The sequence below is a fragment of the Lathamus discolor genome, chromosome 14, assembly GCF_037157495.1.
Source record: "Lathamus discolor isolate bLatDis1 chromosome 14, bLatDis1.hap1, whole genome shotgun sequence".
In the NCBI taxonomy this organism is placed as follows: domain Eukaryota; kingdom Metazoa; phylum Chordata; class Aves; order Psittaciformes; family Psittacidae; genus Lathamus; species Lathamus discolor.
This window is the reverse complement of record NC_088897.1, coordinates 9,613,866-9,638,543: the sequence shown is the minus strand read 5'-3', so window position 1 is coordinate 9,638,543 and position 24,678 is coordinate 9,613,866. Positions and strand designations below refer to the sequence as shown.

Here is a 24,678-nt window from a genome sequence, read left to right as displayed (position 1 = left end):
AGATAGCCGCTGTGAAGGACAGAAGGGAGCTCCTAGAGGGTACCAGAAAGTCAGAAGACAGCAGAGAGGAAAACACAATGGTTTAGCAATAGGAAAGCAGTGGGGGTGATGTAAGGATCTGCTGGGGAGGGGGCCAGGGCAGCGCTGAGCTCCCAGTCCCCCCCCTGAATCTTGCCATGAAGGATCACAAGTCTTGGCACTTTCTTTTGGCATTCCTGAGTTGAAGCCACAGCTAACTCCAAACACTGTCTACTTCTGTGTGCGTCTAATAGCTGGAGCAGGCTCTGTGGAGGTTCAAAAGAGAAGCTTAATTGGAAGACTTAAAATACGTGTGTGTACAACATAGAGATGCGTATGTGCGTGCACAGGCACTTTAGGTCCATTCCTCATTCAGCTTAGGCACGTGTCTTTGGTTACTTGGTGGCAGAGGACAGTCTTCTCCTCCTGGGTGCTTGCTCTGCATTTCTAGTAACTCTTGCCCTGCTCTCTCTCATAGTAGAGGGGTGAGCGCGATGCTGGACACCACGAGCTCCTCAAGCTGTGAAGATCCTTCTCACCTTCTCTTTTGTCCTCTATAGACCCCATCTTAGTGAGATGTCTGGTATTTTGGGGATAGATGGTTCTTGCACGTGTCAATTCACAACTGTTCATCCAACTGCAATATTTACCCGCAGGGGAAGCCCAGCCAGCTCAGCAGTGTGCCAACACGGGCTCTCTTTGTGCTACCAGAGACTTTGGAGGCAGTTTGCCCCCGCATCCCTTTCGGAAGGTCTCGCGTGAGTTCCTTAGGCAAGGCTCAGGTTTGGTTGGGACATCCTTACCTTTTCACAAGGAGTGGTGTCGTCTTTAGGTGTGGGCAGCGAGCCCAGAGCCACGTGCCAAGGCTGGAGGAGTGGGGCATGCCTGGACAGGGCTGCTGGTTGGTGCCCCTCTGCTGTGTTGGTTTCAGTTTGCACTTCTTTGAGTCGATTTGAGTCGGAGTCTGGTGAGAAATACGTGTGAGGCGCTTCGGAGGGTTGTAGGTAGCTCTTTATAGCCAAAAAAGCCCCCACCAAAACCCAGGCTGATCGATGTCATGGTTGTAGTAAACATCACCCCACCAGGGAGCGATGGCAGCGGATAACCCTGGTTCCTGTTGCACAATGAGGTTCAGCCAACTGGGGCCATGACGCTGCTGGCTGCATCCCTGTCCCTTCTCCTGGGGAAGGAAAGGCCTTTGTCAGCTAGAGAGGGACTTGGTAAATCAGATTTGCTGGCAAACAAGCACCTTAACCACCGAGCTGTGGGTCTTGATACTTGCACTTCACCTGAAGGCTCCTTTTGGAGGCGGAGGAAGGCAGATTGGTACGTGACGGTTGGCTTTGCGCCCGTTCAAACACCCTAAAGCCATGTCCTAGGGAAAAACCAAACCCCACCATCAGCTCCCTCTCCCCTTTGCTTTCTCTGAGTGCACACACTGAGTCCAGGAACCAGGAGGGCCGAGCGTTGTCCCCACGGATGTGAGCAAACCCGGGGGGACCTTCACCCCTCCGGTCCCCTGCCCCGCTCCCCACCCTTGAGTACGGGTACCTCAGAACATGCACAGATTGACTTTTCACTGACAATGAGCTCAAGTTATTGTGAGTGAAAAGAGTTGTAATTACCTGTAAATATGTAGTTAACAAATTGACCTAGTTTCTGTATTTTTTAAGTTTTTGTACTAAAATTTATAGATACAGTTATGTGCCAGCTAGCAAAAAGCTACTGTAATTGCCAGTCGTAGTTCAGCATGCATCTAATCCCGAGACTTGTCCAAGTGATGCCGTAAGGAATTGTGCTTAAATATTGCGAGCTGGGGCGGTGGGGGGGACGGGGAGGCCAATGGCCACTCGCCTGGGCTTCCAGCTTCCAGCCTTCAGCCAGGTTTTCCATGTGGAATGTTCCCCCCCATCGCGCCGTGTGCTGTGTATGGGGCAGTGCGAGGGATGGAGCGGTGGCTTCGAGCTTTCTCTGGAGCTGAACTCAGCCGAGTTCAGGTTCTTTGCTGCAGTTTAATACCGGCTTAGGACTCTTTTATTTTTCAGCCCTCTCTAGAAACGATCTGTTTTCCCTTTCTGACTGCTTTTTGTCTTTAAACCCGAGATCATCGAAACCTACTGGAGGGGAAAGAGAGAAAAGGAACAAAAACAGGAAAAAAAGACTTTTCATTTCAGGTCGTTGCCTGCTTTCGGTGCCAGGATCACGCATTTCTATGGCAACTCTGAGCTCAGCAGAGTTTAGGAATCAGCGCAGGGTTGTGAAGGAGCTGAAGGGCTGCTGCTTGTGCAGCAGGGCGAGCCTGTGGGTGCCATGCGGAGGGGCTCGGTGCTCCATAAGCCCTGCTGCTAAGCGAGGGGTGGGCTCCTCGTGCTTCCTAGGAATGGAGTAAGGACCTGTGCTCCTTGTCTTGTGGCAGAGGCACGTCTGCAAGTCGAGATGAGCTTTGCTGAGCAGCCCGGGAAGCTGCGGGCAGAGGAGTTTGAGGTCCGGTCATCCTGGAGGTCGTAGGGGAGATGGGAGCTTGTAAGGATTCATGGATCACGTACGGGTTTGGCTTCTGGCAAGCAAACCACCCGCTTCCTTTCTTCAGCTTTTCTTCCCTCCTGACCCCCCCCTGCAGCTCTTCCCCCCCCCACCCCGCTTGCTTGGAACAGGAACATTTCTTACCTGCCTAGAAACAGCTAAAAGATATTTGGGGAGGGGTGGGGAGGGAGGGTCAGCCCTGATGTAAATAATTAACGTTGCAAAGTGAAGTGTGTATAACATAAAAAAGGCTACAGCCCTTTGGTGACTTGTATAAATGCTTGAGAAGGTTGTGGGGAGGAGATGGAGGAACAGAGAGACCTGCCCGGGGCAACGCAGCCATCGCTGCCCCACCGGCACCGACACCAATGGGTCGGGAAGGGGGGACCTCGTGTCCCTCAGTGTGGGATCCCCCGTGGTTTAGAGGATGGGATGTGTGTGATACGGATAGGAGAAGCTGTGTGAGGTGTGTATAGTGTATATTTTTTACAAATAGCTTGCTTGTATTGTGAAGAATTTTAAAGACAAACTTGAGAATTCTAGCCTAACTATTAACACAAGTTTAACATCAGTTACCCCACTGGGTTCAGAGCCTCTTGAATGTATATTCCTTTTTGTAACCTAAATGACCTATTCTTCTACCAGTCAGCCAGACATCCTATTTATATTTTTAATTTTATATATTACTTTTCCATTTGTTCTCATTATTTCCAGCATGTTTCTGGGTTTGGTTTTTGTTTGGTTGGGACAGCGGGGGGGGGGGGGGATGTTCTTTTTTTTGCACAAGCATTGTGTGAAGTCAAGGAAATATTAACTCAAACCTGGTATTTTCCAACCTGTTTTCCCCTTCCTCTCCTCCACCCCTGGTGTGTTCTTTTTTCCCTTCTTCCACCACCAGGTTGGGGTTTTTCTGGGCTGGGATGCAGCGGGTGGGAGGAAGGGGATGGCTCTTTTTCCATTCACAAATGCCAGGTCTTTTTGCCAGTCAGCTCAAAAGCGCTTCACTTGCTGATTGCTTTAAAAAAAGGAAAGAAGAAAACTAAGTAAAATACAACAAAACTAGAACCTTATCAGTGCGGGAGGAGGGGAAGGGCACACCTGTAGCCACACAACTGCTTTGGCTGCGAAACAAGCGCCAGCCTTTCCTGGCGAGCAGGTAACCAAGAGGCAGCTCCCACCCTGTCCATGTGCACAACCCCGAGGGCTGCCTCTGACAGCAAAGGCTCTTGCTGCTTTTCCTCTCCTCCTTCTCCTCTTCCTCTCCCCCTCCATCCGGAGGTCCCAGCTCACCACCAAGAGCTCGCCCAGCGCCGTGGCATCACCCAGCTCTAGCCAACCCCGGGTGCCACGTGGGTTTTATCGGTGCCAGAGAGCATTAGCGATTAACCAACCACACACACATATCTGCTGTTTTACTATGAACACTGGTCTGAGGTTTCCAGGCCCAGCGCCGCGGCGATGGGCCCACGAAGGATTGAACATGGGGAATTAAAAACTCCTTTCCTGCTTCCGTGTCTGGTAGCACCAGCTGGTATGAGTGAACCTACAGGTGTGCGTTTTCCTTCTGGTAGAAAATGCCACGAGCACTAACTGGTAAGGCTTAATGTACAGTATATTGTCAGTATTCTGGTATTCTTCTGGTTCAACATACATTATAGCTCCTATATAACCTGTATTAATTGTATAGATTGTGCATTTAAAAAAAAAGGACAAAAAAAGCTGTTACCGAGTTGTCAGAAAAAAAAAAAAAAAAAAAAGGAAGAAAAAAAAGAAAAATAAAGGAAAACCCCAATAAGGTCATATGTAATATTTTGTTTGTAAGTATCCTTTGTATCATAGCAAAGGAAATGTTAAAAACAACAAAAAAAAAATCAACTGTAATAAAGTAATTTTAGTACACGGAGTGTCTGCCTGCCTTCCTCAGCCTGCCCTTGCCCACAGCCCGTCACCGGGTGTAGGACCTCTGCCATGTAAAGATGGGGGGCTCCCCAATGGGACCCCCCAACCTGCGTGGCCGCGGCGGCCCCTTCCTGCGCTCCTCTGCCCGCAGGAACTCTGCCATGGCCCTGAAGTACTCGAGCACGGCCTCGTGCCCCCAGCAGCGCCCCGGGCCCCGCCGGGGGAAGCCGCAGTGTCCCCCGTGGGGGGTCAGCAGCAGGAAGAAGTAGGGGCTGGTGCGGAAGAGCTCCAGGGGCAGGCTGCGAGCGGCGGAGCCGCGCACGGGGTCATCGGCGCTGCAGAGGCACAGCACGGGCACGGCCGCCTCGTCCGCGTCGCGCAGGGGCTCGTTGCGGTCCCAGTAGGTCTCCCAGGTCGTGGGACGGGGCTTGGTGCCGCAGAAGAGGCTCTCCTCCAGGTCCCGCAGCGAGCGGCTGCGCAGCAGCTTCTCCACGTCCACCACCTCGGCCAGGGACCTCGCGTACCTGCAGGGATGGGTTGGGTGCATCCCCCTTCAGTGGGTTGTGGCCATGGCCCTGCACGGGGCGGGGGGGGGGACACACGACACCTGCAGCCCCTTCGCGCTGGAGCTGGTTTTGGGGTCCCCCAGCGCAATGCTGGGGCGGGGTCGCCGCAGTGCATCCTGTGCCAGCGCCGGTACCATGGCAACGGGAGGCAGCCAGCGCTCTGTTGCCATGACAGCAGTGATTGCAATGAGTATCGGGAAACAGGGGGGGAACACTGTGCTGCCAAACCCCCCCAACGAGGCCAGCAGCCTCCGACCCCTCCCCAATACCCCTGTAGTAAGTCAGGGGCCTGTTGCACCACCCGGGCTTTGCTGAGGATTAAGTCCCCCCTCCCAACGTTTTAGGGTTTCCCTGCATTTTGGGGGGGGGGAAGCCCTCATTTGCCCACCATCAGGACCCTTTTGCCCCTTCCAGGGTCTCAGCAGCACCCAGGGAGGTGCCACTTGCTCAAGGCCTTGGCATGGGGCAGTTTATCTCCTATCCCTGCCCCTGTGGTGGCCTCAGGCAAGAGGAACCCAAGACCCGTGGGGTGTGCGGTCACAGACCCCCGACAAAGCCCCATAGTGGTTGGGTTGGATGCAGAGGAGGGGGTGTCCAGCCCTGCTCAGCCCCCCCCTCCGGGTCCAGCACAGCACAGGGGCTTTGCCAACCCACCCTCCTGCTGACATCTCCCCCCGCAGGGACCCCTGCGCTCAGCCCCAGCCGGGTCTGGCAGCTCGGGGTGGCCCCATGGCAGCCGGCTGCAGGCTGGTGTTCATTAACCAGCGCGTTTTGCTGCTCTCAGCACCTCTGTCTCCATGTACTGCCAGCAGCACCCATTGCATGCACCCCCCAGGGGCTCCCGGGTACCCCCCTCCCCAGGACCAAAGGACCCCACTGACCTGCTGAGTCCCTGCTTGAGGTGCAGGAGCAGCGGCCACTCGTAGAGCCAGGGCAGCCGGGCCTCAAACCAGTCCCGGCCACGGAAAATGGGGGAGATGCAGGCGGCGGCGGCCAGGCGGCTGGAGGAGCCGCTCTCCCCCAGGTAGGCGAGCAGCAGCCCCGAGCCCGAGCCCTCGCTGACGGCCAGCAGCGGGGCACCGGGGTGCCGGCACCGCAGGTAGGCAACGGCCTCCCGCAGGTCGCGGGGGTCCCCGAAGGGCTGGAGCCGGGGGGTGGTCAGGGGGCAGCCGTTGTGGCCCCGGCGGTTGAAGATGACGGGGGTGAAGCCCCTCTCCAGCGCCCGCAGCCCCAGCTGCAGCAGCCCCCCCGTCACCTTCCCGGCGGCGTTGGGGATGAGCAGCAGCACCGGGCTGGAGCCACCGCCCCCCGCAGCCCCCCATGGCCCCACCAACCAGTCCAGGGCCACCAGTCCGGTGTCCGACATCTGCAGGAGCTCTCTGGCCACCGCCGGCTCCGGCTCGGGCGGCTGCAGGAGCTGCTGCAGCATCTGGAGCCGGGGCCAGCGTGGCCATGGCCAGTGGCCACCCCGCAGCGCCGCCGACCGCCCCAAGCTCCGCACCAAGTGCTGGGCCAGCGCCGAGGGCTTGCAGAGCAGGCGGCAGCGCCCGCAGCCATCCCCGGTGATGAAGAGGATCCCCTCCTCTTCCTCCTCCTCCTCTTCTCCCCAGGCTCCGGCCAGCTCCACCCTCCCTGCCCAAAGGCACAAGGCCAGGAGGCCCAGACCCACGAGCATCACGGCTGCGGCCACCAACCCCTCCGGGGACACCATGGAGGTGGCGGGCGGCAGCCCCGGTGCTCGGCGGGTGCGGGAGCGGCGGCGGGGCCGTGCTGGGAGAAGCCCGGCCCCGGGGCTGGGCGAGCGGTGGGGCCGTGCTGGGGCCAGCGGGGCTGTGCCGGGGCTGGCGTGACCGCGGCCAGCCGGGGCCAAGGGGACTGGGTGAAACGGGAGGGACACGTGGCTGAGCGCTGCCTGGTGCCGGGGGGGTGAATCCCATTGCAGCCATCACCCCCCCATGGCCGCAGGAGCCGGGTGCCCGTGCAATGCTCACACCTTTATTGATACAAATGTACAAGGACACATCTTACAGTAGGGAGCGTGGCCCCAGCGGGGGAAAAGGGGGGGCAGGACACCCAGGGATGGGGGCCCCATGGGTGCCCCGGTCCAGTGTTAACGCTGCGGGTGGCCCCGGGGGTACCGGCCGCCCGGCGAGGGGCTCTCTGGGGAGGGTTTGGGGGGTACATGGCCACCGCCGCCACGGACACAGGCTATGTACAGGATAAGTTAGGTGCGGCCAGGGGCTGTACAGGGGGATGTGGGCACCCACCCCCAGCACCTCAGTGGCGTGGGGGGGATGCCGGGGAGGAGCTCACCCCACACCCTGGCTCCCCATGGGCTAAAGGCCACGTGCAGCCGCGCTCACCCCGGGTGCCAGAGGGGAAGGAGAGACAAGAAGAGAGTGGAGGGAGGGGTGCGGGCCGGTGCTCACTGCTTCTTCTCGCGGGTGGTGATGGTGACCAGCTGCTTGGCGGCCTTGGCGATGTCGTAGGCACACTGGATGACCTGCTGCGTCAGGAGCTGGTAGTCCACGGCGGCGCCCGGCTCGGGGGGCACGGTCTTGCGGCACTCGCTCTGCAGGCGGTAGGCGCTGGCGTTGAGCAGCCGCAACGAGCTCCGCACCGTCTCCAGCGCTGGCTTCTGTAAAGGGGCGGAGGAAGCATCAGGATCCGCACACCAGGGGGAATCGGTGCCTTGTGGGGACCCCCCCCGGGCCAAACCCCTTCCCACCTTGGGGAACAGCGATGCCATCTCCGTCACAGCCGAGTGGATCTTCTCCGAGCAGGGCATGAAGCTGGGAGCAAGGAGAAGGGGTGAGCACGGGGGGACACAGTAACTCCCACCCGGGTGAATGCAGCCCGAGGCCGTGCCCCGGCCCTACCTGTCGTGCTTGGACTCCTGCGCCGCCCGCAGCAGCTCCTGGATGTTCTTGGTGACCTGCTCGGTTTTGAGGATCACGTCCTCGGTGCTGGGCAGCCCCGGGTCCAGCTCCCCGTCCAGTGGGTCCAGCTCATGCGGGAAGTCCTCGTCCTTGCTCAGCTCCACAAACCGCTTCCCCTCCATGCTGCAGGGAGCCACCAACGCAGCCAGGTCAGTGCCAGCCCCGTGTCCCTGTGTCCATGTGTGCCCCGGCCCCGGAACGCACCTGATCAGGACCTCACCCGCCTGCGTGTTGTCGTAGTCGCTGTCGGTGCCGCTGCCGTGCCGGTCCAGCTTGCTCTGCAGGGGACAGGAGCAGCGTCAAGCCCTGCCCAGCCCCATCCCAGCACAGGGATTGGGGTCTCCCCACCCCAAGAGCTTCCCCTCTCCCAGTACATCACCATGTGCCGGGCACCGTCGGGCGGGCAGGAGAGCAGTGGGGAGGATGGGGGAAAGGGCACGGAGGAGGCAGACGGACCTTTCCGCATCTGGAGGGGGATAAAAACGATAAACCAGCCCTAAACACGGTGCAGAGGGGTCTGGAGCCAACCCCGGTGACGTGCAGAGGAGGATGAGCACAGGGGACACCGCTCCCTGCATGCGGGAGCATCCCATGGCTGCTGTTCCTTGGGGATGTCCCCAGCCTGACCCAGGGGAACCGGACATCCGAGAGGCCACATCCCAGGACAGACACAGCCACCACATCCCACGCAGGAGCCATCCCCACCGCGGCCCCCTTACCCGGTACACGCTGGCCGGGATGTGCATGGAGTACAGAGCCTCGTCCTCCACCTCCTGCTGACACACGAAACGTTACGGCCCCGTGGGGGCAGGACCCAGCGCCCCAAACCACCCCCCCCCCGCCCCATCCCAGCACACTCACCCCAGCACCAAAGGGCTGCAGCCGGGTCACCAGCTCCTCCACCGGCTGCCCAAAGGGCTTCAGCGCCGAGCCCGGCTCGTACATGGAGAAGGCCTGGCGGTCCCTGCGGAGCGGGGGGGCCGTGCCCGGCGGGTGCCCATGCTCCGGCCGCTCGCTGGGAGCCGGGGTTGGGTGCGTGGGACCAGTCTGCTGCCGGATCTGCGTGTTCTCTGCCTGCAGCTTGTGGATCTGCAGCCAAGGACCGGAGGCATCAGCGAGGAGGGGGCCGCAGCAAGGATGGGGTATAACAAGGGAAGGGTGCTGCTGGTCCTGCACCCACCTCGCGCTGCAGCCGCCGCAGCTCATCGCTCAGGCTGTTGTTCACCTTCATCAGCTGCTGCACCTTGGCCTCGGAGGCAGCCAGAGCCTTCTTCACCTCCAGGTACTCCTGCAGCGTGATGGGGCCGTCCGACAGGTCGGAGGAATCCATGCTCTATGGGGACACAGGCTCAGTAACAGAATCCCAGCGCCAGGGCTGCGGTCCGGGATGGGGATCCAGGCTCACCCGGGCACGGTTGTTGCGGGATGCGTTGCGCAGCAGCTCCTGGTCCGTATCCTCGTCGGAGGCGACGCTGTCGTAGTCGTGCTGGTCGTCCTGATCGCTCTGGCTGCGCAGCGAGTAGTCGAGGGCGTCTGGGGGGGGGCAAAGGGGGTGCTGAGCACAGGACAGAGGGGAGATGCTCAGCTGCCCCCATCGCTGCCCCCCATCCCTCACCTGTGGGGCTCAGCAGACTCTTCCCTTGCTGCCGGCGCTTGGCTTCCCCAAGGATGTCAATGAGCAAAGTGGCGAATTCCCTGGCGTTGAACCTGGCCAGCTTCTGACGGCCCTGGGGGGGGGGACGGGGGGGGGAGAAGGGAGTGAGCAGGGCTCTGGGTGCAAGGGGCGGGGGGCACAGGGCTCTGGATGGGGCTCACCTGGTTGCGTGTGGCCGAGTACTCGGGGTTGACGGGCAGGAAGGGCACGGCGCTGCGCTCCGTCACCAGCGTGCTGTGGTTCTGCGTCGTCAGCCACACTGCGGGCAGGCAGCGGGGTCAGACCCCCAAGGGGGGGGGGCGGGTTACAAGGCCTGGACCCCCCCTCCGGAGCAAGCTGCAGCGTGGGGCTGGCAGCGGGGCCGGCAGGACGCAGGCGCAGGCGCAGGGCCAGGCTTGGGCTGGGAGCGGAGCCCGGCCGGGATGACGGCAATCGCCTTCCCCGGCCTCCCCGCAGGGCTGGGGACCCCCCCAGTGCAACCCCCCCCACTCCTCACCCTTTGGGGCACCCCCTCTGCACTCCCCATGTGTCACGGAGTGCGTTTGGCACCCTTATGGGTGCCCACCCACCATGGAAATGGGGTGACCCCCACCCCACCACCCCCCCACCCCAGCTCAAGGGCACCCTCCAGGCTGTGCCCCCATCCCCGGGGGGGTCCCGGCACCCACCTCCAGCAGCACCCCGAGCCCCGGCACCCAGCAGCGGCCCCTCGCACGGAGAAACCCTCCCCGGCCAGAGGAATGAGGAAGGAGGGGCCTGCAGTCCCTGCGGACGCATCCGGATCGGGGGGGAGCGCTGGGCTCAGCCCTGGCCCCACCGCCTGCTCCTCCCCGTGCCGGGAGCCCGCCCCGGCCCTGGGGGGGTGCTCCCTGTGCCCCCCCCGGCTCACCCGCGTCGTTCTCCCTCCGGTCCACCTCATCGTACACATCCATGGCCAGCTCCTCGAACAGGCGGTTGCTGAGCTGCAGCGGCAACAGGGAACGGCGTCAAGCGGGAGAGGGGGGGCGGATGGGACCCCCCCCAAAGCCCTGCCCTGGCTCCAACTCACCGCTTGCAGCTTCTTCTTGGCTGCCTTGGCCAGCTCAGAGAGGTCCAGGCTGGGGGGGTGCGGAGAAAGGGGAAGACACTGGGGTTATCCCTGTTCTGTCCCCACTAAAACAGACCCCAGCTGCACCCCACTAGGACCAGGACCCCCCCCAGGGCTGGCGAGCAGGCACACGGGGATGAGGTGGCAAAGGGCGAGCAGGACCCCCCCCTCCCTGGGTGCCCTCCGGGCTGGGCAGGGGGGACCCATGCCAGTGGCAGTGGGGGGACCCCCGGAGCCAAGCAGACAATACCTCTGTGCCATGCACTTTGGGCGCACCCTGCGCTCCGGAGAAGGCAGCGGAGGGAAGAACAGGATAAAGGCGGATGTTAAACGCGCGGGCACGCGGACCCCCCCATATACCCCCCAAAGGATGCTCCAGAGCCAGTCACGGGGAGGTGACCGTGGTCCCCCGCTTCGGTCCAGCGGGGATGTCGGGGGGACCATGGGACAGGGCAGCGGGGCTGCAGGCACGGGGCACTCACCTATCGGCCATCTGCGGGATGATGTAGTGCCCGTTCTTATGGTCTGAGCAAAGAGAGGGGGGGTGAGCAGGGCCTTGTGCCCCCCCCCGCCCCGGGTTAGCCACCCCCCGGGACCCCCGTGCTCACCCGGCTTCCTGCCGCAGAGGTAGAAGGCCAGCCGGTCGGTCAGCTCGTACTGGCACTCCACCAGCCGCTCCGCCAGCTCGTGCTGGGCTGCCTGCCTGTGAGAGGATGGGCAGGGGTGACGCACACCCTGCGGGGGTGCAGGCAGAGGGTACCCCCCCATTCCCCACCCTCACCTGGCATAGTCAATGGGGGTCCGGCCGTTCACATCGGGTGCCCCGGGGTCGGCGCCATAGACCACCAGCAGCTCTGCCTGCAGGATCTGGCCGGCCTTGGCCGCCACGTGCAGCGGTGTGGTGCCCTTCTCCTGCGGGCACGGGCAGCATCAGCCCCGCATCCTGCCCATGGGATGCGGGTCCGGAATCCCCCCCAAATCCCAGCCCCATCCCCAGCCCCACCAGTGCTCACCGGGTGGAAGAAGTTGGCCTGCGCGCCCAGCGACAGCAGGCGCAGGCACGTCTCCAGGTTGCCCGTCCGCACGCTCGAGTGCAATTGCTGCGGAGGAGAGAAGGGGTAAGGGGGGGAAACCCGTCTCCAGCACCAAGGGGGGGGCCGCACCCACACCCCACCTTGCTGAGGTCCTTGGCAGTGACACCATCGTCATCCCGGCACGGCAGCTTGTGGACAAAGGCCAGCATCTGGTACTTGGCGCGGATGAACTCTGACTTGGTGGGGCTGGAACAGGTTGTGGGGTGAAGGGGGGGTGCCTGGCCCAGCACTGACCCCCTCCCCATGGCATGGGGGGCACTTACTGCACTTTGTCCTGGGGGTTTGCCTTCCGGCGCCCGCTCTGAACCTGGGCTGGATCCAGCAGCGAGTGCTCCCAGATGGAGTTGGCCCCGTTGCTCGCCAAGGTGTGCACCATCTGCGGGGTTCAGGCAGGACACAGTGGGCATGGGGGGGTCCCTGTATGACCCCCCCATGTCCCCATGGCGTCGGCACCCACCTGGAGCAGGGTGGCGGGCCAGGGGCTGTGTCGGAGGTGCTTGACGATGGAGATGTGGCGGCCCAGGCTGCGGTGCACGCTGCAGCACTCGTCGCAGATGAGCACCCCGCGGTTGATGGACGCCCAGCCGGGGTCTGCGCGGTGGAACGAGGGGATGTCACCGGGGGCCCCCTCCCCATGCGGCCCCCTCCCCATCCACCCCACTGCTGCTGGGGGGGGGGGGTGCGTTGCCATAGCGACGGTTTCCCCGGTGACAAGTGAGGGGCTCAGCCCATCGCCAGGGGAAACCCACAGGTTTCCCATAGCAACCAGCACCAGCCAAAGGGGGGGCAGGATTTGGCCTCCCCCACCATGAGGGCAGCTGGTGGCAGGGATGATGCCAGCTCCACGGCAGAGCACCCCAAGCAGGGGCACCCTGAGTCACGGCAGCACCCAGTGAGGCTGTGCACCCCCTCGGCCCCCAGCTGGGCATTTGGGGGAGCCCTGGATAGGGGGGAAGGTGCCCCTCAATGAGCGGCACCCCCAGCCCATGGGCTCCCACCCATGGTGGTCTCCAGCTCTGCAGCCCCATCACCCCGCACCAGCCCCACAGCGCACCCCAGCTCTGGGGACAGGTGCCATGCCCCCCCCCCCCCCCCAACTGCCAGCCCCCCCCCCATTCTCAGCCGTTGTCCCTGGCCCGGCCAGACTGGAGCCCTTTGTGTCCCGCTGGAACAAAGGGCTGTTTGAGCCGCCGCGCCGGCCCCACGCTGGCACCAGCCCTGGCACCCGCGGGGGCCCCGCTCGCGGCAGCTCCCCACGCACGCACCCCAAAAATGGGTCGTGGGGCTGGGCCAGGGGGAGATCCAGCCCCATGGCGGGGGGGGGCTGTGGGGCTGCAACTGCTCCCAGCAGCACCGAGGGCAGGATTTGGGGACCCTCAGCTGGGTCACAGCCCCCTCCCATGGATGATGCTGAACTGTCCCTGGGTGCGGCAGGGGACCCCACCAGCCCTTGTTTCTGTAGGGCCTACACAAACTCCTCCACACAGATGGGGGGAGCCCCAAGCCCCTGTTGTCAGCGCGATGGACCGCTGTTGGGGTGCCGGGACTCCTCAGGGATGGGGGGGTCAGCCTGGAAGGGTGCCCTTGAGCTGGGGTGTGCGGGGGTCTCCCCATTCCCATGGTGGGATGGGCACCAACAGGCACCCCAAACCCACCCCCTGCCACCAGGGAAGTGCAGAGCTGGTGCCCCAAAGGGTGAGGAGCAGGGGGGTGGCAGCCCTGGCCAGAAACAATGGTCCCAGTGGGGTCCCAAATCCCCCCTCCTCATCCCGTGTGGATGCGGTTTGGGGTCAGGCAGTGCTGCAGTGCCCCGGGGCCGAGCTGGGGTGTCTGGGGGGGAGCCTGGCAGCCCCGTGCACACAGATGGCAGCGCCTTGGCAGCCGGCGCGGCAGCATCTGCGCCTTGGCACCCGCTGCCCACAGGAACAGGACGCTCCGAGCAGGGGCCGCCCGGGACCCCGCTGATCTCAGGTACCCCGGGGCAGCCCCCCAGGCACCGCAGGGGCGGACGGGCTGCGGTGGGATGCGGGTGGGACTGCAGCAGCTCGGGGAGCGCTGGCACTGGGGCACCCCAAATCCTGGGAGGATCACGGAGCTTCAGGGAACGCCGGCACCTCCATCCCTGCCCCGGGACCCCCGGCACCTCCATCCCTGCCCCGGGACCCCCGGCACTCAGCCCAGCAATGGTGGGCAGGGGGCTGGGGCTGGCCGGCATCCCTGTACAAAGCGGGATCCAGCCAGGGGAGCCCGGGCACCGGGATCAGGACACCCCACACACAGCCCGCCCCACAGGGCCGGGCAGCACATCCCCGCCGGGTGCTCCCGGCGCGGTAGGAAGCGGCCTCTGGACTTTATAACTCATTTCCTCACATGGCTGCCAGGCGATAAGAGATTGGAAGAAACTGGTTTCCATTTCCCCCCGCCCCGGCAGGGAGCCCTGGCACCGTCCCAGGCACCCCCGTGCCCCCCGCTTGCCCCCCGCACGGGGGACGAGCCGGAGGCAGGGCAGCCCCGTACCCACGCGTGCCGCCGGCTCTCCTGGCAGGATCCGGCCATTGGCACGTGGCCGGAATAATTTCGGCACAGCCTTGGCCCGCGGGCAGCTTTCCGGGGCCGGCTCGAAGCGAGAGCCTCCACTCGGCCCCGTTCATTCATTGCCATGGGGACACCCGTGGTGGCCACGGGCAGGGTTTGGGGGGGTCCGGCCCTACCGTGGGCAGGGTTGACGGGGCCCGGCCCCACTGCAGCACCCATGGGCTCGTGCCTGATGTGGGGGCTGTGGGCACTGGCACCATCGGGGATGCGAATCGTCTTGCCCAGGCTCAGGCTCTGGCTTGCAGCGCGGTCGCCACCGCCAAGAACGGATCCAGCCGGTGTGGGTGCTGGCTGTGGGGTGCTGTGGGGTGCTGTGGGGTGCTGTGGGGTACCCCCCCCCCCCCCCAGCTCCATCCCACCATTCGCAGTGTCCTCGGTGCTGCTGGCACCCACTGGCACAACCCCAGCTTGCGCCAGCAGCCCCCATGCTGAGGGTGCAAAGGCTGCGGGTGGTGCACGGGGGTGGTGGGTGCAGTGGGAGCACGCTGGGTGCTCAGGGGGGAATCGGGGTCACGTTTGGGGTGTACCGCGAGATTCCTGGAGGAGGGAAAAGGGGGTGCACGAAAGCGTTGCATCAGAGGGCTCCTGGGTGGCAAAGCAGGACGCAGGGGGGTCCCTGGGGTTTACACTGCAGGGTGCAGAGGGGCGACCGTGGGGGGGGGGGGGGGGGCGGTCCTGGGGGCACGCAGGGGCCTCACATTGGGGAGCAGAAGGAGACGCAAAAAGGGCTCCGGGGGCGCATCCCGGGGGATGCAGAGCGGGTGCACGGGGGTACCGCGGGGTGCAGAGGGGCTGCGCCGGAGCCGAACCGGGCAGTGCGAGGCAGGCTCTTTGGGGGGGGGGGGGGGGTGGCTGGGGCGCACCGGGGGGGCCGCGGGGGGGCCGGTCCTTACCTGGTGCGCTGCAGTCGGCGCACACCTCCGCCCGCGGCGCCTTCCGGGACATCCTCAGCGGCGAGGCGGGCCCGGGCCCGGGCCTCTGCGCCAGCGTGGGGCGGCGGCGGCGGCACCCCCGGGCCCGCCGGGGGGAGGAACGGGGGAAGGGGAGGGAAGGGGGGGGGGGGGGAGCCCTGCGGCGGGGCTGGGGCGGGGGGCGGCGGGGGCCCGGGGCCGCGGCACGCCGGGGGCTACCGGCTGCTCCCTGCGCCCGGCGGCTCCGCAGGAAGCGGCGCAGGCCCGGCCCCGGCGGAGGAGGGGCCGCACCGCCCCCGCCCCGCACCGGCAGCGCCGCCGCGACCGCCCCGCACCGGCACCTGCGCCCGCAGCCGCGCCCGTACCCGCACCGCCCAGGCACCGGCAGAGCTCTGCGCAGCCCCGGCCCTGCTGCCCCACGTCGGGTCCTGGGCACTTCGCAGCCCGGTTCTGGTTCCAGCCCTGAGCACCCCGCCTGCTCCTGACCGCCGCGGGCAGTGCCCTCCTGCTCCCGTTCCTAACGCACTGTCCCGGCCGTGGTCCCAGCCCAGGTCCTGTTCATCTCCCCCCCCCCCGGCCCCGGCTCCAGGCCCGGGGCACCCCTGTGGTCCTTGTCCTGCTCCCAGCACCCCAGTCCGAGCTCTGGGCACCTCCCTGTTGTCCCAAGTCCTGCTTCAGGCCCCTCAGCACCGGCTCTGCCTCTTGTCTTGCACCCCCCCCCAGCCTGGACACCCCTAATCCTGGCACTCTGGCACTGTGCACCCCACTCCTGTGCATCCCATCACCAGGCGCACTATGGGGCGCAGTGCAGGCAAGCACGGTCAGGTTGTGGGGTGCAGTTGTGGGGTTCCTTCCTGCCCCAGCAGTGCAGGCAGGACACTGCCCTGTGGATGTGGATGTGCAGGGTGGGCCACAGCATTCCCGGTAGATTCATCAGGGAATTCAGGAGGGTGGGGGTACTGGATAGACCCATTTATGGTTTACTGCCCCCCCCCCGGCATCCTTTAAGCACCTGGAGCAGGGGGGAAGCCCCGTTGCGCAGGCAGCTGTGGGGGTCAGACCCCTGCCTCGCACCCACCCCACACAGGATCCAGGGGACCGGAGCCCGATCCTGTCCCCCAGCACCGTGGGTCAGGCTGTTCAACGGGTGACCTCACCGAGGGGATGGCCCATGACGTCATGGGACAGCGGGGACATGCGGGATGCTGTGCGGGGAGCGGGGCAGGGGGATGCGACCACCCCCCAGCACCACCGCCTGCATTGTGGCTCAATGGGGAATAACGAGGGGGTTCAGCCCCATTGCGGGGCGGGGGGCAGCGGGCCGGGGGCCGGGAGCGTGGCGCCGGCAGGAGGCTGAGGCAGTGGCTGAGGCCCAGCCTCGCATTGTTCTCGGCCAGCAGCCGGAAAACACGACGCCAGCCCGGGAGAAACGCAGGCGGAAAAGGAAACCGGGATGGGGGCCCTCGGCGGCCGCTGCCCGGCATGGGGAGGGGGGGGCTCGGACCCCCCCCCCCCCCCCACCGCCTTCACCCCTGCCCTGCCATATGCCCAGGGCCAGCATGGGGGAAGTGGGAGGGGGGGAAAATCAGCGTGGAGAGAGGATGCGGGGGGGCCCTGAGGGTCAGTGGGTGACACTTTGCAGCCATTCCTCACCCCCCCCCCCCCCCGCAGGGTCGGAGGCCGCGGTGATGGGCTGCGCGATGCGGGCTTTGGGCAGGGGCCGAGGAAGAAAGAGGAGGATGAGGAAGGGGGCGATGCCGGGCAGGGTGACTACAAGTCCCATGAGGCCGGGCGGTGCGGGGGGGGGGGCGGAGGGGGGGCGCGGGGGAAGCACCGTGCGGGAGGTGCCGGTTCCTCCCCGCCCCGCGCCCCCCCGCGGCCCGCTCCGCCCCGCGCCGCGCCCGCCGCGCCGCTCCAGCATGCACGGAGGATGCTCGCGTCTTGCTCAGGCAGGAAGGGGCCGGAGGGCAGGTACCCGCTGCACTACCTCGTCTGGCACAACCGCGCCCGCGACCTGGACCGGGAGCTCAGCGCCAAGCAGGTGGGGGGGGGGGGGGGGTGGTGGTGGAGGGGGGAAGGGGGGTACCCCCGGGCACGGCCCGGTTCGGCTCGGTTCAGCTGATGCAATGCTGCCGGGCTGCAGCCGGGCTCCTGCTCGGGGCTGGGATGAGGATGGAGATGATGGTGGTGATGAGAATGATGGGGTCCCTCGCGCGGCTGGCAGGGCTCTGGGGGTGCCGTGTGTCCCCCCGCACCCCCGGACTGTGCCGGCTGCTCCCGGGGCCGGCACGGAGCGGTGGGTACCACCCGCCGGTCCCCTGCATCCCCCGGCGCACGCAGCCCCAAGCATCCCTCCCCACGTGTCCCCTGCTAGGCCTCTGCGGACCCTGCACCCCGACCCGCACCCCGCTTCTTGGGGTGCTCACAGCCCCGCTGCAGCCCTCCAGCTCCCCACCCTCAGGCTGAGCCCTTGTGGGGAGAGACACAGGGCCCTGATGCTGCTATGGGGTGCAGAGCCCAGCCCCAAACGGCCAGTTGGGTTCTTCTCAGCGTGGGGGACCCCCGGAGTCCCCCATCCCGGGAGGCCCCCAGCCGGCGGGTGGTGGAGCACGTCCCCAGGCGGGCTCCCAGCCTCCCTTCTCCCCCGTGGCGTTGCAATTCAGGTAATTAAAACCCAACCCCGAAGACGCAGGAAACCGCAGGCGCTGGAGGGAGGCCGGTGGTGAGGCTGTGACCAGCATCCCCGCTCCCTCGGCCGGGCTCCCGGCAGCCCAGGGTGCTGAGGGCCGCGCCGGATGGACCCCGCTGATGCACAAACCAGGGGGCTGCTGTACCACGATGCTCCCGCCGGGATGCAGGCGATGGCTCCCGCCACACCCGCCTCCATTGTGGGGGCCAGCCGGGGGGGATGCGCCGGCATCGCCCCATCGCCGGCACCGTTATTCCCGTGGTGCTTGGGGTCGTTTTTTTCCCAGGAGCTCGGTGTGGTGCAGATCAAAGCTGGGTGCAGGCGGCGGCGGCAGCTCAGGAGATGCTGGGGATGCAGGGAGGGTTTCCAACGCACCCTGAGCCTGGCTCTGGAGGGGCTCTGACATGGTCCCTGCTGCCGTTTGCAGGGTGAAAGCAAAGCCGGCTCTGTGTGCACCCATGGGTGCTGCAGGCCAGACCCCAGGGCAGGCGGGGGTTTGGGGCCAGCCCAAGCTGAGCCCCCCATCCCTATCCAGGGCATCCAGGGACACGGCTCAGTACACCCGCAGGTGTTTGGGGATGGGAAGTGCTGGGGCAGCTGGCAGCATTGCTCCTCTTCATGTCCCCATAAGGGCCCTGTGTGGGTCACTCCTGAACTGTCACCATGAGCTCCTGTCCACGCTTGCCTCCACCTGGGGAGTGAGGGCCAGCGGGGCCCTGTGGCAGAGGCAGCGCAAGGAGGTGGCAGGCAGTGACACAGAGCCCATTGTACCAGGACATCCCACGCCACAGCCTGCCCTGTCACACGTGGCCGGGACCCAGGGCTGCACAGGGACAGCAGCGCCCAGCACCACCTCCCCGTGCTGGCCCGTGTCCCCTGATGCCACCCAGGGCAGACGCTGGGGTCCCCCACCCTGGGGACAACCCCGGCACAGGGGCTTGCTCTGTGCCACGTCCTGGCTGGCACGGGAGGAGCAGCCAGGGCTGCACCGCTGCCACCCCAGAGCCATCGCAGTCCCCGTGCCCGGTGGGTGCCACAGCCCCAGGACGGGCAGTGCTCCGCGGTCTGTGCTGCAGCCCCTTGAGCCGGAGCTGTCCCAGCACCAGGCCCAGGACCGAGCTCTTGCTGGTAAAAACTGGGTCACGCCGTGTCCCCCGGGGTTGGCTCCTGTGCCGCATCCCCGGAGCGGGGACCCTGATCCTGCCTGGCACTGGGGCAAGGCTGCAGCTGGGGAGCCCCACTGAGCCTGCAGCACCCGTCCCCCAGCTGGGGGGCGATTGCTTTAATTAGAGTCATTTCATTAGCGCAATTAAGCAGCGGCAGTCGCCTGGAGAGCGTTGGAGCAGCGCGTTGGCTCCTGGAGAACTGGGGGCTGGTTTGCTCCAGTGGTGTGGGCAGCCTGGTGGGGGTTCCCCTTCGTGGTGAGCCCCTGGGGGTGAGGGGAATGGGGATGTCCCTGAGCAGGGATGGGGAATCCCTGGGGCAGAGGGAATGCAGGATGTGCCCAAGAGCGAGGCAGGGACTTGCTGCGGGCAGGAGCCTGGGTTTAGAGAGCCCGCACCCCAACCCTGCCCAGCCCCAGACACCTCTGGGGTGCCTGGTCCCAGTTAGCACCTTTGGGTCCTGCAGCCCAGCTTTGTCCTCCCCAAACCCCATGCCTTGATTCGGGGTCCATCCCACTGCCCTCTCCCCTGGCTGCACGCAGCTGCCCTCTCACTGGGGCGCAGAAGCCGGTCCCCTGCTACCGCTCCATCATCCCCTGCGCCGTATCCCCGGCCTGGGGTGTGGGTGCGATGCTGCACCCCACGCGGGTGCTCGGGGTGCCCATCACCACCACCACCACACCCCCCCACCCTGCGAGGGATTCCTCGGGCCTGGCCGGGTGCCCGGCTCTGGGCTTGGCACAAACAATGGCAGCCCCGGCGTGCGGCTCCCCAGGGCCGGGGATCCTCGGAGCAGTCGCTCCGCTCACGCAGCCGCCTGCGGCTCAGGCAGGGGAACACGTGCGCCCGCTGCAGCCACGCTCCGGGCCTCGGCAGAGGGGGGCTGCCAGCGGGTGCTGCCTGGCAACTGGGCAGCAGCACCCCCCCTGCATCCAGACCACAGAGGAGGGGGCTTTACCCAAGCTTGCAGCTGCATCAAGCCATGCAGAGCCCCGTGCGCTGCGCCGGTGGCACCCCTGCGCCCCAGTGCCGTGCCCCTGCTCCGTGCCCATATGGGTGGGTAGAGCCCAGCCTGACCATGCTGAGCTGTGCGGGGTGCTGGTAGCACCACTGCGCTCTCCCCATGCGTCTGAGGAGCAGGGAGAGCCTTTTGGGCTGGGGGAGCTGGGGGGATGCTCGCTGAGATGCCATCAGATGTTGGCTGCTTGCGGGAGCTTCACACCTGCATTGGAGGGCAAGCTCTGGCCACCCCCGTGGTCCCTGAGGCCCATTCCCTCCTGGCAGGCTGACATTGAGCAGCTGGACCCCCGAGGACGCACCCCACTGCACCTGGCCACCACGCTGGGCCACCTCGAGTGTGCCAGGGTGCTGCTGAAGCATGGGGCTGACGTGGGCAAGGAGAACCGCAGCGGCTGGACGGGTGAGCCGTGGTCCTCCACCAGCCTGCCCTGGCATGGGCATGGGCATGGGCACGGGCACGCTCAATGGTGCAGCTCCCCAAGGGTCAGCTCACACGGTGGTGCGTGCATGTGGCCACCTCTGCCGTGCCGCAGCCCTGGGCAACTGCCCCTCTCTGCCCTGCAGTCCTGCAGGAGGCTGTGAGCACCCGGGACCTGGAGCTGGTGCAGTTGGTCCTGCGCTACCGCGACTACCAGAGAGCCATCAAGCGCCTGGCCGGGATCCCCATCCTGCTGGAGAAGCTGCGCAAGGTATCCCCGTCCCTCCATCCCATGGGAACAGTGGAGTGGGATGGAGGGCAGGGGGATGCTGGCCACGGGCTCCTCCTGACCCCATTGGGCTCTCGGCAGGCCCAGGACTTCTATGTGGAGATGAAGTGGGAATTCACCAGCTGGGGTAAGCTCGGGGTAGAGCATCGCTGGGGAGGGAGCGGGAGTCCCCCAGCCCCTCATCCATCCCCGTCCCCGGGATGATGGACACCGTCCCCGCTCTCCCCGTGCACCCCAAGCTTGCAGACCCCCGTCCCCAGGTGCATCCCCCGCAGCTCAGTGCTGTCAGCCCACTCGGGGTGCAGGTTGGCCCCATCCCTGGCTGGGCTATCACCATCTCTCCCCAGTGCCGCTGGTGTCCAAGATCTGCCCCAGTGACACCTACAAGGTGTGGAAGAGCGGCCAGAACCTGCGGGTGGACACGACGCTGCTGGGCTTTGACCATATGACCTGGCAGCGGGGCAACCGCAGCTTCGTCTTTAGGGGACAAGGTGAGCCCGCACCGGGATCCCCCTGCGCCCTCAATGGGGAGCACTGCGGAGCGTGGCTGACGTGGTTGTCCTGACCCTGCAGACACCAGCGCGGTGGTGATGGAGATCGACCACGACCGGCGGGTGGTGTACTCAGAGACGCTGGCCCTGGCCGGCCATGACCAGGAGGTGCTGCTGGCTGCTGTGCAGCCCACCGAGGAGCAGGTGATGGGGCGGCTCACGGCCCCCGTCGTCACCACACAGCTCGACACCAAGAACATCGCCTTCGAGAGGTGGGCTGGGGGCAGCACCGGGCCCATCCCTCGGGATGCGCAGCCCCGCGGGCTGGATGAGCGCGTTGCTCCCTGTGTTGTGTCCCCCAAGGAACAAGTCCGGCATTCTGGGCTGGAGGAGTGAGAAGACAGAAATGGTGAATGGGTACGAGGCCAAGGTGAGGGGCAGGGGTTGAGCTGCCTGAAGGGGTATGGCTGGCTGTGGGTTGGGGGTATCCATGTCAGCCATTCCCCCCTCCTCATCCAGGTCTACGGCGCATCCAATGTGGAGCTGATCACGCGGACGCGGACCGAGCACCTCTCGGACCAGCACAAGGGCAAGAGCAAAGGTGGAGCCGGCACGGGCTGGGTGGGCAGAGCATCGTGCCCGCTCTTGCCCTCACCCCCTCGTGTCCCATAGGCAGCAAGACCCCTCTGCAGTCCTTCCTGGGCATCGCCGAGCAGCACGTGGGGCCCAACAATGGGGTGAGTGTCCCATGGGTCTGGGGGGTGTCCCCACAGTTGGACACCCCCCTCACCCCCCTGGGCCATCCCATAGACGCTGATCACGCAGACCCTGAGCCACGCCAACCCCACCGCCATCACCCCGGAGGAGTACTTCAACCCCAACTTCGAGCTGGGCAACCGGGACATGGGGCGGCCCATGGAGCTCACCACCAAGACACAGAAGTGAGGGGGGGAAAGGAGCAGATTGGGGACCCCCCCCCCACCTTGTCCTTCCCCCCCCATCTCCTTGCCCGCTGCAGAGCCCCCCATGGGGGGGGCAGGCAGGGGGTCCCCAGCCCGGCGCCTGTCCCCGGCAGGTTCAAGGCGAAGCTGTGGCTGTGTGAGGACCACCCGCTGTCCCTCTGCGAGCAGGTTGCCCCCATCATTGACCTCATGGCAATAAGCAACGCGCTCTTCGCCAAGCTGCGGGACTTCATCACCCTGCGCCTCCCGCCCGGCTTCCCCGTCAAGATCGGTACGGGGCGGGGGGGGTCTTTAGGGGTACGGGTGGTGCAGCCGGGTTCCCTCCCTGCTTTTTATCCCTTTTCCCCCAGAAATCCCTATCTTCCACATCCTCAACGCCCGCATCACCTTTGGCAACCTCAACGGGTGCGACGAGCCCGTCAGCTCCCTGCGGCACAGCCCCAGCAGCGAGGCCCCTTCCCCCAGCAGCGACTCTTCCAGCGTCAGCAGCTCCAGCTCCCTGAGTATGTGGGGTTAGGGGGGGACACGGGTGATGGGGTTGGGGGGGGGGGCACGGAGGGGTACCCAGCTTTTTGGTGCCTGTCTCCCATAGCCTCATGCCGCGCGTGTGAGATGGACCCGGCCCTGTTCGAGGTGCCGCGGGGGTACAGCGTGGTGGGGACGCAGCAGGACGCCCTGCGGGAGGATGAGGATGATCTGCTGCAGTTCGCCATCCAGCAGAGCCTGCTGGAGGCAGGCAGTGAGTATGACCAGGTGGGTACTGACACCCCCCCCCCCCAGCCTCCCATTGCCCACCCCATCCTGATGCTGCTGCGGGAGGCTCATCCCCCCTTGCCCCATCCCTGCATCCCGTGGTGATGGCTCAGCCCTCCCGACATGGAGCTATATTTTGGGGTGCTCGGGGCAAAAGGGGTGCCACCCTCTGACCCCCCCCCTCTGCCACCATCCCTAGGTGACCATTTGGGAAGCGCTAACCAACAGCAAGCCGGGCACCCACCCCATGTCCCACGAGGGCCGCCGGGGAGACAGGTTGGTAAGGTCCAGCCAGCCCCCCCGGGGGAGCGGGCGCCGGCTCCGCAGGGACCCCCATTGAGACCCTGCCACCCCCCCCCCCCCCCCAGGACTCCCCAGCACACAGCAGCGCCCCGGGCCCCCGCTGCCCCGGCGCCGGGGGGGGGCCGGGGGCCCAGCGCCCTGTTCCCCAGCTACGCGGAGCAGTTGCGCTTGGCCATGGCGCTGTCGGCACGGGAGCAGGAGGAGGCCGAGCGCCGGACGCGCCAGGAGGAGGAGGATCTGCAGCGGATCCTGCAGCTCTCGCTGACGGAGAAGTGACCCCGCACCCCCCCTGACCCCCCCCCTCCGTCCCTATGGGGATGGGGATGCGGCCGGGGCCGTGCGCGGGGGCACAGAGGGGGAGCGGGGCTGGGGGGAGGCAGCCCAAGCACTGCGAGCGGGGACGAGGGGTGCAGGATTTGGCCTTGGTGTGGGGGAGATCATCCCCATAGCTGGGGTGCGGGGGGGGGGCACCCCACAGCACGATGGGGTGGGATGGGTGGCAGCCCTGCAGAGGGGTGGCAGGGACCAGGGGGGGCAACCCTACAGACTGTACCCACCCCTGGGACCCCCAACCGCACTATGGGGTGCTGCTCGGCCCCTCGCCCTAGGGAGGCGGTGGGGGGCACATCCTGCCCCAGATGGGGGGTCTGCCAGGTGTGTGGGGTCCCAGGCTGTCCCCTAGAGCTGGGGGGGCTCTGCCCAGCCCCCCCCCGAGCCCCCTCAGCCCAGGCGCTACCAAGTGCACTTACCCGGGAGCTGCTCTGCCTGCCATGGGAGGGGCTCAGCCCCATTGCACCCCACAGCCAGTGTGGGGACCCCCACCCCGGTGCGGGGGTCCACTGGGGCAGCCAAGGGGGTGCCTGTGAAAGGCCACCAGTGTCACCCCCCCTTAATCCCCTGCTCGCACCCCCCCTGCCCTGCTTGGATGCCCCCCCCTCTTGGCAGCGCTGCACCCCCTCATCCCGGGCACTGACCCCGAGAGAAACCTTATGTCAATGGTGCTAACCCCCGGCCCCCCCTGCCCCGGGCTGCTCCTCCTTTGCACACGGGGGGCTGGGGGGCAACGGGGGGGGGGGGGGGGGCCGGGCTCATTCCCCTGGGACTTTTCACAGCCGGTGCCCCCCCGTCCACCCCATGCACCCCACAAGCGACATCTGGGCCAGGGCCGGGGGAGCCTGAGCAGCTCCGACCGCGGCCAACACCAATAAATGCTCTTTAATGTTTGTCTCTCTCGGCCTCTCTGTGCCTGCCCCAGGGCAGGGGGGTGCAGGCACGGCCCCCCCCCCGGCATGGCAGCCCCATGT

At 65.7% G+C, this 24,678-nt stretch overlaps 3 protein-coding genes across 4 annotated transcripts; 1 reads left to right on the top strand and 2 right to left on the bottom strand.

Annotated features, from left to right (window-relative positions):
- Positions 1-4,135: 4,135 nt before the first annotated feature.
- Positions 4,136-6,899, bottom strand: ABHD15 (abhydrolase domain containing 15). Its single transcript, XM_065694290.1, has 2 exons — positions 5,888-6,899; positions 4,136-4,964 (listed from the first exon to the last, which is right to left on the bottom strand). The coding sequence occupies exons 1-2, from the start codon at positions 6,715-6,717 to the stop codon at positions 4,487-4,489; spliced, it is 1,308 nt and encodes a 435-aa protein (XP_065550362.1). The 5' UTR covers positions 6,718-6,899; the 3' UTR covers positions 4,136-4,486.
- Positions 6,900-6,979: 80 nt separating this feature from the next.
- Positions 6,980-15,537, bottom strand: GIT1 (GIT ArfGAP 1). 2 transcript variants are annotated; one of them, XM_065694288.1, is made up of 22 exons: positions 15,269-15,537; positions 12,238-12,371; positions 12,044-12,156; positions 11,861-11,966; positions 11,700-11,786; positions 11,468-11,598; positions 11,295-11,389; positions 11,169-11,211; positions 10,937-10,963; positions 10,648-10,696; positions 10,489-10,561; positions 9,761-9,858; positions 9,561-9,672; positions 9,351-9,478; positions 9,126-9,278; positions 8,807-9,034; positions 8,665-8,718; positions 8,325-8,411; positions 8,150-8,223; positions 7,886-8,068; positions 7,735-7,798; positions 6,980-7,644 (listed from the first exon to the last, which is right to left on the bottom strand). In XM_065694288.1, the coding sequence occupies exons 1-22, from the start codon at positions 15,318-15,320 to the stop codon at positions 7,432-7,434; spliced, it is 2,304 nt and encodes a 767-aa protein (XP_065550360.1). In that variant the 5' UTR covers positions 15,321-15,537; the 3' UTR covers positions 6,980-7,431. The 2 variants fall into 2 exon arrangements, with proteins under 2 accessions (XP_065550360.1, XP_065550361.1); XM_065694289.1 differs by lacking the exon at positions 10,937-10,963 and having other exon boundaries at positions 15,269-15,536.
- Positions 15,538-16,950: 1,413 nt separating this feature from the next.
- ANKRD13B (ankyrin repeat domain 13B) lies at positions 16,951-24,597 on the top strand. The gene is given in 16 exon segments (XM_065694529.1): positions 16,951-17,155; positions 17,158-17,327; positions 20,423-20,558; positions 20,723-20,847; positions 20,947-20,992; positions 21,213-21,356; positions 21,439-21,628; positions 21,720-21,786; positions 21,876-21,957; positions 22,029-22,093; positions 22,167-22,297; positions 22,432-22,589; positions 22,669-22,821; positions 22,911-23,071; positions 23,271-23,347; positions 23,440-24,597. Coding segments are annotated over 16 exon segments (2,097 nt in total). The 5' UTR covers positions 16,951-16,974; the 3' UTR covers positions 23,651-24,597.
- The last annotated feature ends 81 nt before the right edge of the window (positions 24,598-24,678 follow it).

Coding starts and splice junctions, on each gene's coding strand:
- ABHD15 (XM_065694290.1), bottom strand. CDS start 6,717: ATGGTGTCCCCGGAGGGGTTGGTGGCCGCAGCCGTGATGCTCGTGGGT. Junction 4,965..5,887: donor CTCAAGCAGGGACTCAGCAG/GTCAGTGGGGTC, acceptor CCATCCCTGCAG/GTACGCGAGGTCCCTGGCCG.
- GIT1 (XM_065694288.1), bottom strand. CDS start 15,320: ATGTCCCGGAAGGCGCCGCGGGCGGAGGTGTGCGCCGACTGCAGCGCA. Junction 9,859..10,488: donor CCGGAGGGAGAACGACGCGG/GTGAGCCGGGGG, acceptor GCCTGCCCGCAG/TGTGGCTGACGACGCAGAAC. Junction 9,279..9,350: donor CCCGCAACAACCGTGCCCGG/GTGAGCCTGGAT, acceptor GTGTCCCCATAG/AGCATGGATTCCTCCGACCT.